At 44.5% G+C, this 15,287-nt stretch overlaps 1 protein-coding gene across 1 annotated transcript in view; it reads right to left on the bottom strand.

Moving 5' to 3' along the window:
* Window positions 1-15,287, bottom strand: part of LOC139541189 (xenotropic and polytropic retrovirus receptor 1 homolog) — a 117,660-nt gene that overhangs the window by 12,917 nt on the left and 89,456 nt on the right. The window contains exons 9-11 of the mRNA XM_071345562.1: window positions 7,815-7,994; window positions 5,830-5,998; window positions 4,532-4,726 (exon numbers count right to left, since the gene is read on the bottom strand). Of these exons, the coding sequence (XP_071201663.1) occupies window positions 4,532-4,726; window positions 5,830-5,998; window positions 7,815-7,994 (544 nt within the window). The remainder of the gene's footprint in view (window positions 1-4,531; window positions 4,727-5,829; window positions 5,999-7,814; window positions 7,995-15,287) is intronic.

Raw genomic sequence — 15,287 nt, 5'->3', positions numbered from 1 at the left:
TGAGGTTCTGCTCTTCTGAATTAGAGTACCTCATGATAAGCTGTAGACCACACTATTTACCAAGAGAGTTTTCATTTATATTTTTTGTAGTTGTCTATGTTCCACCACAAACTGATGCTGGCACTAAGACCACACTCAACAAGCTGTATAGGGTCATAAGTAAACAAGAAAATGCTAATCCAGAGGCGGCACTCCTAGTGGCCTGTAATTTTGATGCAGGGAAACAAATTTATTGTCACATGTGCAACAAGAGGCAAAAAATCTCTAGATCACCTTTACTCCACACACAGAGACACGTACAAAGCTCTCCCTCGCTCTCCATTTGTCAAACCTGACCATAACTCTATCCTCCTGATTCCTGCTTAAAAGCAAAAACTCAAACAGGAAGTACAAGTGATGCGCTCAATACGGAAGTGGTCCGATGAAGTGGATGCTAAATTGCAGGACTGTTTCGCTAGAGCAGACTGGAATATGTTCCGGGATTCATCCGATGGCATTGAGGAGTTCACCACATCAGTCACCGGCTTCATTAATAAGTGCATCGACGACGTCGTCCCCAGAGTGACCGTACGTACATATTCCAACCATTAAACAGGCAAAGCATCAATACAGGACTTAGATTGATTCCTACTACACCAACTCCGACACTCGTCGGATGAGGCAGGGCTTACAAATGATTATTACAATGACGCGAGCCTATTACAGTGACGCGAGCCTACCAGACAAGCTAAATGCCTTCTATACTCTCTTCGAGGCAAGCAACACTGAACCATGCATGAAAGCATCAGCTGTTCCGGGCGACTGTGTGATCACGCTCTCCATAACCGATGTGAGTAAGAACTTTAAACAGGTTAACATTCACAAGGCCGCAGGGCCAGACGGATTACCAGGACACGTACTCAGAGCATGTGTTGACCAGCGAAGGATCTATCATGGTCCACACACACCAACACAGATGTAAAGAAGGCACAGCAATGCTTCTTCCCTCTCAGGAGGCTGAAAAGATTTGGCATGGGCCCTCAGATCCTAAAAAAGTTTTATAGCTGCACCATTGAGAGCATCTTGACTGGCTGTATCACCGCTGTGTATGGCAACTGCTTGGCATTCGACCGCAAGGTGCTACAGAAGGTAGTGCGTACAGTACATCACTGGGGCCACTCCCTACCATCCAGGACCTATGCTAGGTGGTGTCAGAGGAAGGACCCAAAAATTGTCAAAGACTCCAGCCACCCAAGTCATAGTTCTCTCTGCTACTGCCCGGCAAGCGGTACCGACGCACCAAGTCTACTCTGGAACCAACAGGATCCTGAACAGCTTCTACCCAGTTGTAAATGAGAACTTGTTTTCAACTAGCCTACCTGGTTAAATAAAGGTGAAATAAATAAAAATACCCTCAAGCCATAACACTGCTAAATAGTCAGTTAAATAGTTAACCAAATAGCTGTCCGGACTATCTGCATTGACCTTTTTTGCACTTACATATGCTGCTGCTACTGTTTATTATCTGTCACTTTATTCCTAGTTATATGTACATATCTACCTCAATTAGTACCTGCCACGCCCTGACCTTAGAGAGCCTTTTTATTTCTCTATTTGATTAGGTCAGGGTGTGATTTGGGTGGGCATTCTAGTTTGTCTATTTCTTTGTTGGCCGGGTATGGTTCCCAATCAGAGGCAGCTGTCTATCGTTGTCTCTGATTGGGGATCATACTTAGGCAACCTGTTTTCCACCTGAGTTTGTGGGATCTTGTTTTTGTACAGTTACTGTGTAGCCTGGAGAACGTTACGTTCGTTTATCTTTTGGTGTTCATCTAAATAAAGAAAGATGTACGCTTACCACGCTGCGCCTTGGTCTAATTCATCTAACGAGCGTAACAGTACCCCTGCACATCTACTTGATACTGGTATCCTGTATATGTAGCCAAGTTATCATTACTCATTGAGTATTTATTATTACTTTTATTATTACTTGCTCTACTTTTCTATTATTTCTAAATTTTTTGTCTCTGCATTTTTGGGAAGGGCCTGTAAGTAAGCATTTCACTGTTAGTCTACACCTTTTGTTTACGAAGCAAGTGTCGAGTAACATTTTATTTTAATTAAATGAAGCTACTACTGTACAAGAGCAGATGCCATATTGATCCTGAATAAAGTATTTTGCCATACTGTCAGGCTCAATATCCTGTGGTTCTGGGGACTCTAAACTCTAAAGTCAGGAAATCCCTTCGTCCTTTTTCTACATTTCCCGGAACATCAGCTGGGACAACATACACAGCATCGGTCTTTGATTTAATTATAGATTATTATTACTGTAATCATCTATTCACAGGACTGCCAAAACAGTATCTGCACAACTTCAGTCTTTAACCTGCATTCAAATTAATCCAACTCCTTTACTATATCTTAAAACCTAGTAGGAGGGTACATTTTAGCCTCTGCATTGAGTCCCTTTTGCATTATTATACATTTATTGTAATGTGAATATAGCACAATTCTCTGTGGTATTGGTGTAATACTGGAATCAATGAGGTCATGAGGTAGCAACAGAGCACTACTTGGATGTATAATGAAGGTGATATATCCATACACAACCTGGGAGCCCTGCCAACATTTCTTATGCTGATTTACTACTGCTGTGCCCGGCATGAACATGATTCAATACTGAGCGATGATCATCATGTGTGCTGTGCGGCGCTCTGTTCTGCTTATGAAACAGATGCTCTGTAATTTAGGTGCTAGGATCCGGTCCACTGGGTCCAGGCCTCATTTATCTATCCCATCTACTGTATGTCACAACAGAACTGTCAAACTCTGTGGCCAAGATGCACCTCACCTCCACATTCACATCTGGCTAGACTTCAGTCGATAGGCCCATACAGCAGACATACCAACATATACTGTATACTGTGACTCAGACTGAGTCTAGCAACAATAAAGAGCAATGGACTGGACAATTTGATAAGTATTTTCATATTTTTAATAGTCTAACCCATATGCATCTCTTTTAGATTCTAATGACTATGAAGAACATACTTCAAATATCTATGGAAACCCTGTGCATACACTTTTTGTAAATTCTCAATTTGGTAGCCATGCCAACGCAGTTGAAAGACTGTGGGTTAAGTGGGTATGGTAGTCTGGATATTCCCTCCATCCCTTCTCACTTAACGCCGCCGACTCTACCTCTCTGTTAAAAAGGGGGGGATGAAACAGGTCTTCACACAGCATATGAAATGAAGAGGGCTCATTAGTCCAGGGTCCACAGGGCTGAAGACTAGAGGAATGGACCGACTGACTGGAGGAGGAAAAAGCCTTAATGGATTCATTTCCTAAGAACCTAAAACCTCCTCACTGCCTCCAAACTGTCAGCCAATTGGAGAGTCAGGTTACAGAAGAAACACAAACATTGATTTAAATGTATAAAGAAAAATGAAGCAAAAATCATGCTGTGCAGTAACATTTAACATTTTCAAAGGTTGAGCGGAAGTTTAAAAGCTGGCATTTGCACAAATAAATATATAACTGTTGATGGACAAGCATATAAATAATGAAATGGCAAAAACCGCTTAGCAAACTGCTTTGAAATTATCCACTTGGACAAACATCTATGCAGCCAAGATATGAGATAGCACAAAGGCAGAATATTGAAGGGATGCATTTGGAGACTGAGGGCCATGTCTATGTCCTCTTTTGTGATAACACTTCTGAACCAGATTAACCAGCGGCTAATTGTGGAGCTGGAGAATGACAAGCTTTTTTTTTTCTCTCTCTCTCTCTCTCTCTCTCTCTCTCTCTCTCTCTCTCTCTCTCTCTCTCTCTCTCTCTCTCTCTCTCTCTCTCTCACTCTCTCTCTCTCTCTCTCTCTCTCTCTCTCTCTCTCTCTCTCTCTCTCTCTCTCTCTCTCTCTCTCTCTCTCTCTCTCTCTCTCTCTCTCTCTCTCTCTCTCTCTCTCTCTCTCACTCTCTCTCTCTCTCTCTCTCTCTCTCTCTCTCTCTCTCTCTCTCTCTCTCTCTCTCTCTCTCTCTCTCTCTCTCTCTCTCTCTCTCTCTCTCTCTCTCTCTCTCTCTCTCTCTCTCTCTCTCTCTCACTCTCTCTCTCTCTCTCTCTCTCTCTCTCTCTCTCTCTCTCTCTCTCTCTCTCTCTCTCTCTCTCTCTCTCTCTCTCTCTCTCTCTCTCTCTCTCTCTCTCTCTCTCTCTCTCTCTCTGAGCTAAACCTTGTTTATACCATGCTACGCTTTTGTACTTTTTTCATTTCCATTATAATGAGGCATTGACAAACAGAGAAGAAATCCAGGCTTGACATCTTCCAGTGGCAAACCATTTGCACTCAAGGTCTGGTCTGCTTTCATTGTCTTCATACAGCTTGTGATGCTCTGAGCTTCAGCATTCAGCCTGACATCCCCCTCCCATCACAGCAAAACAATGGTCTGTTGTCAGACCACAGCTCAATGACACCTCTGCTGGTACTCCACTTCCCATGATCCTCCCCTTCCTGTCCAACTGGCTCAAAAAGCTAGGTGTGTCTCCTTACCTTTGTGGGTGCTGTAGAGTGCAGCGAAGGTGACCACAAAGAAGGTGGTGGAGTATTTGCCAGCGTTGACCAGGTGAGGGAAAGCTCGCTTGGTGTCTCGGTACCGACGGAGGCACTGCACGAAACGGAACCAAGCAGGCAGACACTGGATGATGGCACGGAGACCATAGGAGTAACTGTGGCATGTGTAATCACCTAGTGGGAATGGGGGAGGAAATTACATTTTAACAACCAAAACATTCAAACATTTATCAAACACAGCCATATTTTCATTATGTATATGGTTTTGGTATCAACCATTCTTATACTGTAGCTTGACCTTTTGAACTGTTCTGTTAGAATGGAATGGGTTTGTTGGACTCACTGAGAGACAGCTCAAGATCATTTATGGACTAGCTAGCTGTAGTCCCAATGCTTTGACTCATTGCCATACACCTACATTGTGCTGTCCCCTCTCCGCTCTCCTACACACACAGAATAATAATAATCACAATCATAATAATAATAATTTAGCGGGTGTTTATATTTGTCCTGTTACAAAGTGTGTAATGGAAATACCAGGCGGTGTCAGAGGAAGGCCCTAAAAATTGTCAAAGACTCCAGGCACATACGCTGCTGCTACTGTTTATTATCTGTCACTTTTTTCCTAGTTATATGTACATATCTACCTGAATTACCTCATACCCCTGCACATTGACTCTGTACTGGTACCCTGTGCATATAGCCAAGTTATCATTACTTAATTTTATTATTACGTGTTTATTTCTCTATTTTCTTTCTCCATGCATTGTTGGGAAGGGCCCGTAAGCATTTCACTGTTAGTCTACACCTGTTGTTTTCGAAGCATGTGACAAATACATTTTGATTTGATTTGACTCTCTGAGTGGACAGATAATCAACATGAGAGTCACACTGCTGGACACAAACATTTCCATTCAATTACCTCGCTGCTGATTTTTCAGGCCACAGCAGAGGGCTGCAAATTACTGAGGAGAACCATTAATAACTCATTTTCCAGACAAACAAACAGACAGTCAGACAGAGACAGGCAGACAGGCAGACAGACAGACAGATCCCACTGAATATTGACTGGAGTCAGAGAGAGCTAAACCATTCCACCTCAGTACATGTCTCCTAAACAAAACAATACTGTTATAGATGAGTTTGAATAGAGCTGCTGAACCAGCATGATATATAGGTTTGGGTTACATACATTCAGCTGTTACCTCACTGCATACCTGACATGACAGTTCTGCACTTACAGAGCAACGGTAGGTATTCGTTATGGTCTAACTCACTGTTGAACATGGGCAGAAGGCCTTTGCGGTCGGTCCATTTGAGCTCGAAGCTGTAGAAGCAGATGAGATACTCCAGGTCCATCAGTACAATCACCAGAGAGTTGAGCTGGTCGGCCAGCCAGAAGTCTGCAAACTCCACACGGTGGAACGGCGCCGTGAACACACGGAACTAGGGAGAGGACAGACAGACAGAGTTAGTAGTCCCATACAAGACACAGGAGATCTGATTAAATACATATGCTTCCACTGAAGGGGTGCAATGTGTGTTGGAATAAATCAAATCAAATGTATTTATAAAGCCCTTCTTACATCAGCTGATATATCAAAGTGCTGTACAGAAACCCAGACTAAAACCCCAAACAGCAAGCAATGCAGGTGTAGAAACAATAGTCTGAGGTTAAGATAACATTGACAGCTCTTCTGTCTACAATACACCTCTGCATACTAATGCCACTAGAACTCCCAATGCTTGTCTCACAATAAGCCATTTAAGACATTACAAATAACCAAAGAGAAGGGACACACATGTAAAGACCTGGGCTAAAACCATGTATACAAGACTTGAACACTGAGGAAGCTCATTGTCATGCAGCAAATGAGGCTGTAATGTACAGGGTATTATAAACTGGGTGGATCGATCCCTGAATGCAAATTGACTCACAGCTGTGGTATATCAGACTGTATACCACGGGTATGACAAAACATTTATTTTACTGCTCTAATTATGTTGGTAACCAGTTTATAATATCAATAAGGCACCTTAGGGGTTTGTGGTATATTGCCAATATACCACGTTAAGCACTGTATCCAGGTACTCTGTGTTGTGCATATGAACAGCCCTTAGCCGTGGTATATTGGCCATATACCACACCCCCTCGGGCCTTGTTGCTTAATTAGAGTAGTGGAAGACGAGAGGGCAGAGCAGAACAGGAAGCTACTCTCCAAATGAGCTGGGACATGTTGAGGTCATGAGCTCTGCAACAGCCAGCAGTCCTACTATGCTTAAAGTTAGAGAGGGAGATATAAGACTTGATTTGCAGAGAAATTATATTTTTGCTGACACACTATCCGACACACCACACGTCCACAAACATGATGGTCTGGGAGCAGCACAGGATCAAGTGCATGGCCCTGGAGAAGTCTGATTTAATATAGCCTAATATGATTGGGTTTACTTGTGCTTTGGGTATGGTTTCTGTTGGGACTGGATCATGTTATCACGGGTCTGCGAATGAGACTGTGGGTGAATGGGAATGATACTCTCCCCCTCTTGCCTCCAGGGTGCTACACAGCCTGACCTAGTCCCAGATTGTTTCAGTTGCAAATGTCAAACAATATTGATTCATCCTGTTATATATGTGAGCTAATGAAAGATTTCTACCTGGCAATATATGCCCCTATTGATCTCCATACCATCTCCATACACAGAAATTATAGACATTCAGAAGATAAACCTTCCTCAAAATGTATTCATTGTGTAAACAAACACACCAGGCAATCTGTCTCGATTTGTTCTCTGATTATGTGTTTGTTCTCTGGTTAGTTCCTGTGTTCAGTGTGGGTGTGTGGCTCTCTAGGATGCTGCACAGGCCCCAGTGGAGCCCAATCAAAGCTGGAGAGGGCTGTGGAATGGCTCGGAGGGATGGGGAGGATTGGAGGAGCAGCATACTGATGGATCCATCCCTGTAATGATTGTACAGTCACAGCCGCCACATCCCCAGGGACCCGCCTGCATTCTATTATCCCTCACCCCACTGGCCTCTGTCTCACACACACACCGAATCCTCCTACCCCCCCATCCCCATCCCCCTGGCCAGCAAACATCAGACAAATAAAAAACAAGCTGAATACAACAAAACACAATACAGTAGGAGATAGACATCAAATACAGTGTGGTACAAACAAACACCAGTTGAGTCGGGTTTCATTGTACTGATATCATTGCATCATTATAATACAGTAGTCCCAGTGGAGAAGGAGCTCACCAGAAGTTTGAGCAGCCAGAAGCGAGACTTGTAGTAGCCAGTCTTGAAGGGGTTGATGAGGAAGAGGAGCATGAAGCCATAGAGGATGAGGGGGTTGACCTGCATGGGCAGCATGGTGTACTCAGAGTACAGACAGGACAGGATGCTCATACACCACAGCACCCCCAGGAACCCTGCAATCTAGGGAAGAATTCAATAGATAAAGCCATCAAACAAGCAAAATATATTTTATTCAACTACCTTTATAACGCTGTATATAATTTGTCCTTGGCAATAGGATCAGAAAAAAACATAGTGCATGTCTTCAGATTAGTATTATTATTGAAATGTTTAATTTCCCTTATTCAGCACATTCTCTCTCTCTGGTGGTCACACTAGATTATTCTCTATCTCTGGTGGTCACACTAGATCATTCTCTCTCTCTGGTGGTCACACTAGATAATTCTCTCTCTCTGGTGGTCACACTAGATCATTCTCTCTCTCTGGTGGTCACACTAGATCATTCTCTCTGTGGTGGTCATACTAGATCATTCTCTCTCACTCTGGTGGTCACAATAGATCATTCTCTCTCTCTGGTGGTCACACTAGATCATTCTCTCTCTCTGGTGGTCACACTAGATCATTCTCTCTCTCTGGTGGTCACACTAGATCAGTCTCTCTCTCTGGTGGTCACACTAGATAATTCTCTCTCTCTGGTGGTCACACTAGATCATTCTCTCTCTCTGGTGGTCACACTAGATCATTCTCTCTGTGGTGGTCATACTAGATCATTCTCTCTCACTCTGGTGGTCACAATAGATCATTCTCTCTCTCTGGTGGTCACACTAGATCATTCTCTCTCTCTGGTGGTCACACTAGATCATTCTCTCTCTCTGGTGGTCACACTAGATCATTCTCTCTCTGGTGGTCACACTAGATTATTCTCTATCTCTGGTGGTCACACTAGATCATTCTCTCTCTCTGGTGGTCACACTAGATCATACTAGATCATTCTCTATCTCTGGTGGTCACACTAGATCATTCTCTCTCTCTGGTGGTCACACTAGATTATTCTCTCTCTCTGGTGGTCACACTAGATCATTCTCTCTCTGGTGGTCACACCAGATCATTCTCTCTGTGGTGGTCACAAAAGATCATTCTCTCTGTGTGGTGGTCACACAAGATCATTCTCTCTCTGGTGGTCACACCAGACCATTCTCTCTGTGGTGGTCACACAAGATCATTCTCTCTGCGGTGGTCACACCAGATCATTCTCTCTCTGGAGGTCACACCAGATCATTCTCTCTCTCTGGTGGTCACACCAGATCATTCTCTCTCTGGTGGTCACACAAGATCATTCTCTCTCTCTGGTGGTCACACCAGATCATTCTCTCTCTCTGGTGGTCACACCAGATCATTCACTCTCTCTGGTGGTCACACCAGATCATTCTCTCTCTCTGGTGGTCACACAAGATCATTCTCTCTCTGGTGGTCACATAATATCATTCTCTCTCTCTAGTGGTCACACTAGATCATTCTCTCTCTGGTGGTCACACTAGATCATTCTCTCTCTGGTGGTCACACTAGATCATTCTCTCTGTGGTGGTCATACACGATCATTCTCTCTCTGGTGTTCACACTAGATCATTCTCTCTCTCTGGTGGTCACACCAGATCATTCTCTCTCTGGTGGTCACACTAGATCATTCTCTCTGTGGTGGTCACACAATATCATTTTCTCTCTGGTGGCACACTAGATAATTCTCTCTCTGGTGGTCAAACAATATCATTCTCTCTCTGGTGGTCACACCAGATCATTCTCTCTCTGGTGGTCACACTAGATCATTCTCTCTCTGGTGGTCACACCAGATCATTCTCTCTCTGGTGGTCACACTAGATCATTCTCTCTCTCTCTGGTGGTCACACTAGATCAATCTCTCTCTGGTGGTTACACCAGATCATTCTCTCTCTCTGGTGGTCACACTATATCATTCTCTCTCTCTGGTGGTCACACTAGATCATTCTCTCTCTCTGGTGGTCACACTAGATCATTCTCTCTCTGTGGTGGTCAAACAATATCATTCTCTCTCTGTGGTGGTCAAACAATATCATTCTCTTTGTGGTGGTCAAACAATATCATTCTCTCTCTGTGGTGGTCAAACAATATCATTCTCTTTGTGGTGGTCAAACAATATCATTCTCTCTCTGGTGGTCACACCAGATCATTCTCTCTCTGGTGGTCACACTAGATCATTCTCTCTCTCTGGTTGTCATACACGATCATTCTCTCTCTCTGGTGGTCAAACAATATCATTCTCTCTGTGGTGGTCACACCAGATCATTCTCTATCTCTCTGGTGGTCACACCAGATCATTCTCTCTCTCTGGTGGTCACACCAGATCATTCTCTCTCTCTCTGGTGGTTACACCAGATCATTCTCTTTCTGGTGGTCACACTAGATCTTTCTCTCTGTGGTGGTCAAACAATATCATTCTCTCTCTGGTGGTCACACTATATCATTCTCTCTCTCTGGTGGTCACTCTAGATCATTCTCTCTCTGGTGGTCACACTAGATCATTCTCTCTCTGGTGGTCACACTAGATCATTCTCTCTCTCTGGTTGTCATACACGATCATTCTCTCTCTCTGGTTGTCATACACGATCATTCTCTCTCTCTGGTTGTCATACACGATCATTCTCTCTGTGGTGGTCACACAAGATCATTCTCTCTCTGGTGGTCACACTAGATCATTCTCTCTCTCTGGTTGTCATACACGATCATTCTCTCTCTCTGGTTGTCATACACGATCATTCTCTCTGTGGTGGTCAAACAATATCATTCTCTTTGTGGTGGTCAAACAATATCATTCTCTCTCTGGTGGTCACACCAGATCATTCTCTCTCTGGTGGTCACACTAGATCATTCTCTCTCTGGTGGTCACACTAGATCATTCTCTCTCTCTGGTTGTCATACACGATCATTCTCTCTCTCTGGTTGTCATACACGATCATTCTCTCTCTCTGGTTGTCATACACGATCATTCTCTCTGTGGTGGTCACACAAGATCATTCTCTCTCTGGTGGTCACACTAGATCATTCTCTCTCTCTGGTTGTCATACACGATCATTCTCTCTCTCTGGTTGTCATACACGATCATTCTCTCTGTGGTGGTCACACAAGATCATTCTCTCTCTGGTGGTCACACTAGATCATTCTCTCTCTCTCTGGTGGTCACACTAGATCAATCTCTCTCTGGTGGTTACACCAGATCATTCTCTCTCTCTGGTGGTCACACTATATCATTCTCTCTCTCTGGTGGTCACACTAGATCATTCTCTCTCTCTGGTGGTCACACTAGATCATTCTCTCTCTGTGGTGGTCAAACAATATCATTCTCTCTCTGTGGTGGTCAAACAATATCATTCTCTTTGTGGTGGTCAAACAATATCATTCTCTCTCTGTGGTGGTCAAACAATATCATTCTCTTTGTGGTGGTCAAACAATATCATTCTCTCTCTGGTGGTCACACCAGATCATTCTCTCTCTGGTGGTCACACTAGATCATTCTCTCTCTCTGGTTGTCATACACGATCATTCTCTCTCTCTGGTTGTCATACACGATCATTCTCTCTGTGGTGGTCACACTAGATAATTCTCTCTCTCTGGTGGTCACACTAGATCATTCTCTCTCTCTCTGGTGGTCACACCAGATCATTCTCTCTCTCTGGTGGTCACACCAGATCATTCTCTCTCTGGTGGTCACACCAGATCATTCTCTCTCTGGTGGTCACAACAGACCATTCTCTCTCTGGTGGTCACACAAGATAATTCTCTCTCTCTCTGGTGGTTACACCAGATCATTATCTCTCTCTGGTGGTCACATTAGATCCTTCTCTCTCTCTGGTGGTCACACTAGATCATTCTCTCTCTCTGGTGGTCACACTAGATCATTCTCTCTCTCTGGTGGTCACACCAGATCATTCTCTCTCTGGTGGTCACACCAGATCATTCTCTCTCTCTGGTGGTCACACCAGATCATTCTCTCTCTGGTGGTCACACTAGATCATTCTCTCTCTCTGGTGGTGACACTAGATCATTCTCTCTCTGGTGGTCACACCAGATCATTCTCTCTGTGGTGGTCACAAAAGATCATTCTCTCTGTGTGGTGGTCACACAAGATCATTCTCTCTCTGGTGGTCACACCAGATCATTCTCTCTGTGGTGGTCACACAAGATCATTCTCTCTGTGGTGGTCACACCAGATCATTCTCTCTCTCTGGTGGTCACACCAGATCATTCTCTCTCTCTGGTGGTCACACCAGATCATTCTCTCTCTCTCTCTGGTGGTCACACCAGATCCTTCTCTCTCTCTCTCTGGTGGTCACACCAGATCCTTCTCTCTGTGGTGGTCACACCAGATCATTCTCTTTCTGGTGGTCACACCAGATCATTCTCTCTCTGGTGGTCACACCAGATCATTCTCTCTCTGGTGGTCACACCAGATCATTCTCTCTCTGGTGGTCACACCAGATCATTCTCTCTGTGGTGGTGCACACAAGATCATTCTCTCTGTGGTGGTCATACACGATCATTCTCTCTCTCAGGGTCACACCAAATCATTCTCTCTCTCTGGTGTTAACACTAGATTATTCTCTCTCTCTGGTGGTCACACAAGATCATTCTGTCTGTGGTGGTCACACTAGATAATTCTCTCTCTGGTGGTCACACTAGATCATTCTCTCTCTGGTGGTCACACTAGATCATTCTCTCTCTGGTGGTTACACCAGATCATTCTCTCTCTCTGGTGGTCACACAAGATCATTCTCTCTCTCTGGTGGTCACACCAGATCATTCTCTCTCTCTGGTGGTCACACCAGATCATTCTCTCTCTCTGCTGGTCACACCAGATCATTCTCTCTCTGTGGTGGTCACACCAGATTATTCTCTCTCTGGTGGTCACACCAGATTATTCTCTCTCTGGTGGTCACACCAGATCATTCTCTCTCTGGTGGTCACACCAGATCATTCTCTCTCTGGTGGTCACACCAGATCATTCTCTCTCTGGTGGTCACACCAGATCATTCTCTCTCTGGTGGTCACACCAGATCATTCTCTCTCTGGTGGTCACACCAGATCATTCTCTTTCTGGTGGTCACACCAGATCATTCTCTCTGTGGTGGTCACACCCGGTCATTCTCTCTCTCTGGTGGTCACACTCGATCATTCTCTCTCTCTCTGGTGTTCACACTAGATAATTCTCTCTCTGGTGGTCAAACAATATCATTCTCTCTGTGGTGGTCAAACAATATCATTCTCTCTCTGGTGGTCACACTAGATCATTCTCTCTGTGGTGGTCACACAAGATTATTTCTCTCTGGTGGCACACTAGATAATTCTCTCTCTGGTGGTCAAACAATATCATTCTCTCTGTGGGGGTCACACCAGATCATTCTCTCTCTGGTGGTCACACTAGATCATTCTCTCTCTGGTGGTCAAACAATATCATTGTCTCTGTGGTGGTCACACCAGATCATTCTCTATCTCTCTGGTGGTCACACCAGATCATTCTCTCTCTCTGGTGGTCACACCAGATCATTCTCTCTCTCTCTGGTGGTCACACCAGATCATTCTCTCTCTGGTGGTCACACCAGATCATTCTCTCTCTGGTGGTCACAACAGACCATTCTCTCTCTCTGGTGGTCACACCAGATCATTCTCTCTCTCTCTCTGGTGGTCACACCAGATCCTTCTCTCTCTCTCTCTGGTGGTCACACCAGATCCTTCTCTCTGTGGTGGTCACACCATATCATTCTCTTTCTGGTGGTCACACCAGATCATTCTCTCTCTGGTGGTCACACCAGATCATTCTCTCTCTGGTGGTCACACCAGATCATTCTCTCTCTGGTGGTCACACCAGATCATTCTCTCTGTGGTGGTGCCACAAGATCATTCTCTCTGTGGTGGTCATACACGATCATTCTCTCTCTCAGGGTCACACCAAATCATTCTCTCTCTCTGGTGTTAACACTAGATTATTCTCTCTCTCTGGTGGTCACACAAGATCATTCTGTCTGTGGTGGTCACACTAGATAATTCTCTCTCTGGTGGTCACACTAGATCATTATCTCTCTGGTGGTCACACTAGATCATTCTCTCTCTGGTGGTTACACCAGATCATTCTCTCTCTCTGGTGGTCACACAAGATCATTCTCTCTCTCTGGTGGTCACACCAGATCATTCTCTCTCTCTGGTGGTCACACCAGATCATTCTCTCTCTCTGATGGTCACACCAGATCATTCTCTCTCTGTGGTGGTCACACCAGATTATTCTCTCTCTGGTGGACACACCAGATTATTCTCTCTCTGGTGGTCACACCAGATCATTCTCTCTCTGGTGGTCACACCAGATCATTCTCTCTCTGGTGGTCACACCAGATCATTCTCTCTCTGGTGGTCACACCAGATCATTCTCTCTCTGGTGGTCACACCAGATCATTCTCTCTCTGGTGGTCACACCAGATCATTCTCTTTCTGGTGGTCACACCAGATCATTCTCTCTGTGGTGGTCACACCCGGTCATTCTCTCTCTCTGGTGGTCACACTCGATCATTCTCTCTCTCTCTGGTATTCACACTAGATAATTCTCTCTCTGGTGGTCAAACAATATCATTCTCTCTGTGGTGGTCAAACAATATCATTCTCTCTCTGGTGGTCACACTAGATCATTCTCTCTGTGGTGGTCACACAAGATCATTTTCTCTCTGGTGGCACACTAGATAATTCTCTCTCTGGTGGTCAAACAATATCATTCTCTCTGTGGGGGTCACACCAGATCATTCTCTCTCTGGTGGTCACACTAGATCATTCTCTCTCTGGTGGTCAAACAATATCATTCTCTCTGTGGTGGTCACACCAGATCATTCTCTATCTCTCTGGTGGTCACACCAGATCATTCGCTCTCTCTGGTGGTCACACCAGATCATTCTCTCTCTCTCTGGTGGTTACACCAGATCATTCTCTTTCTGGTGGTCACACTAGATCCTTCTCTCTGTGGTGGTCAAACAATATCATTCTCTCTCTGGTGGTCACACTATATCATTCTCTCTCTGTGGTGGTCAAACAATATCATTCTCTTTGTGGTGGTCAAACAATATCATTCTCTCTGTGGTGGTCAAACAATATCATTCTCTCTCTGGTGGTCACACCAGATCATTCTCTCTCTGGTGGTCACACTAGATCATTCTCTCTCTCTGGTTGTCATACACGATCATTCTCTCTCTCTGGTTGTCATACACGATCATTCTCTCTGTGGTGGTCACACAAGATCATTCTCTCTCTGGTGGTCACACTAGATCATTCTCTCTCTCTCTCTGGTGGTCACACTAGATCATTCTCTCTCTGGTGGTTACACCAGATCATTCTCTCTCTCTGGTGGTCACACTATATCATTCTCTCTCTCTGGTGGTCACACTAGATCATTCTCTCTCTCTGGTG

Source organism: Salvelinus alpinus, chromosome 16, assembly GCF_045679555.1.
Source record: "Salvelinus alpinus chromosome 16, SLU_Salpinus.1, whole genome shotgun sequence".
Lineage (NCBI taxonomy): Eukaryota > Metazoa > Chordata > Actinopteri > Salmoniformes > Salmonidae > Salvelinus > Salvelinus alpinus.
This window is presented reverse-complemented; position numbering and strand designations above follow the sequence as displayed.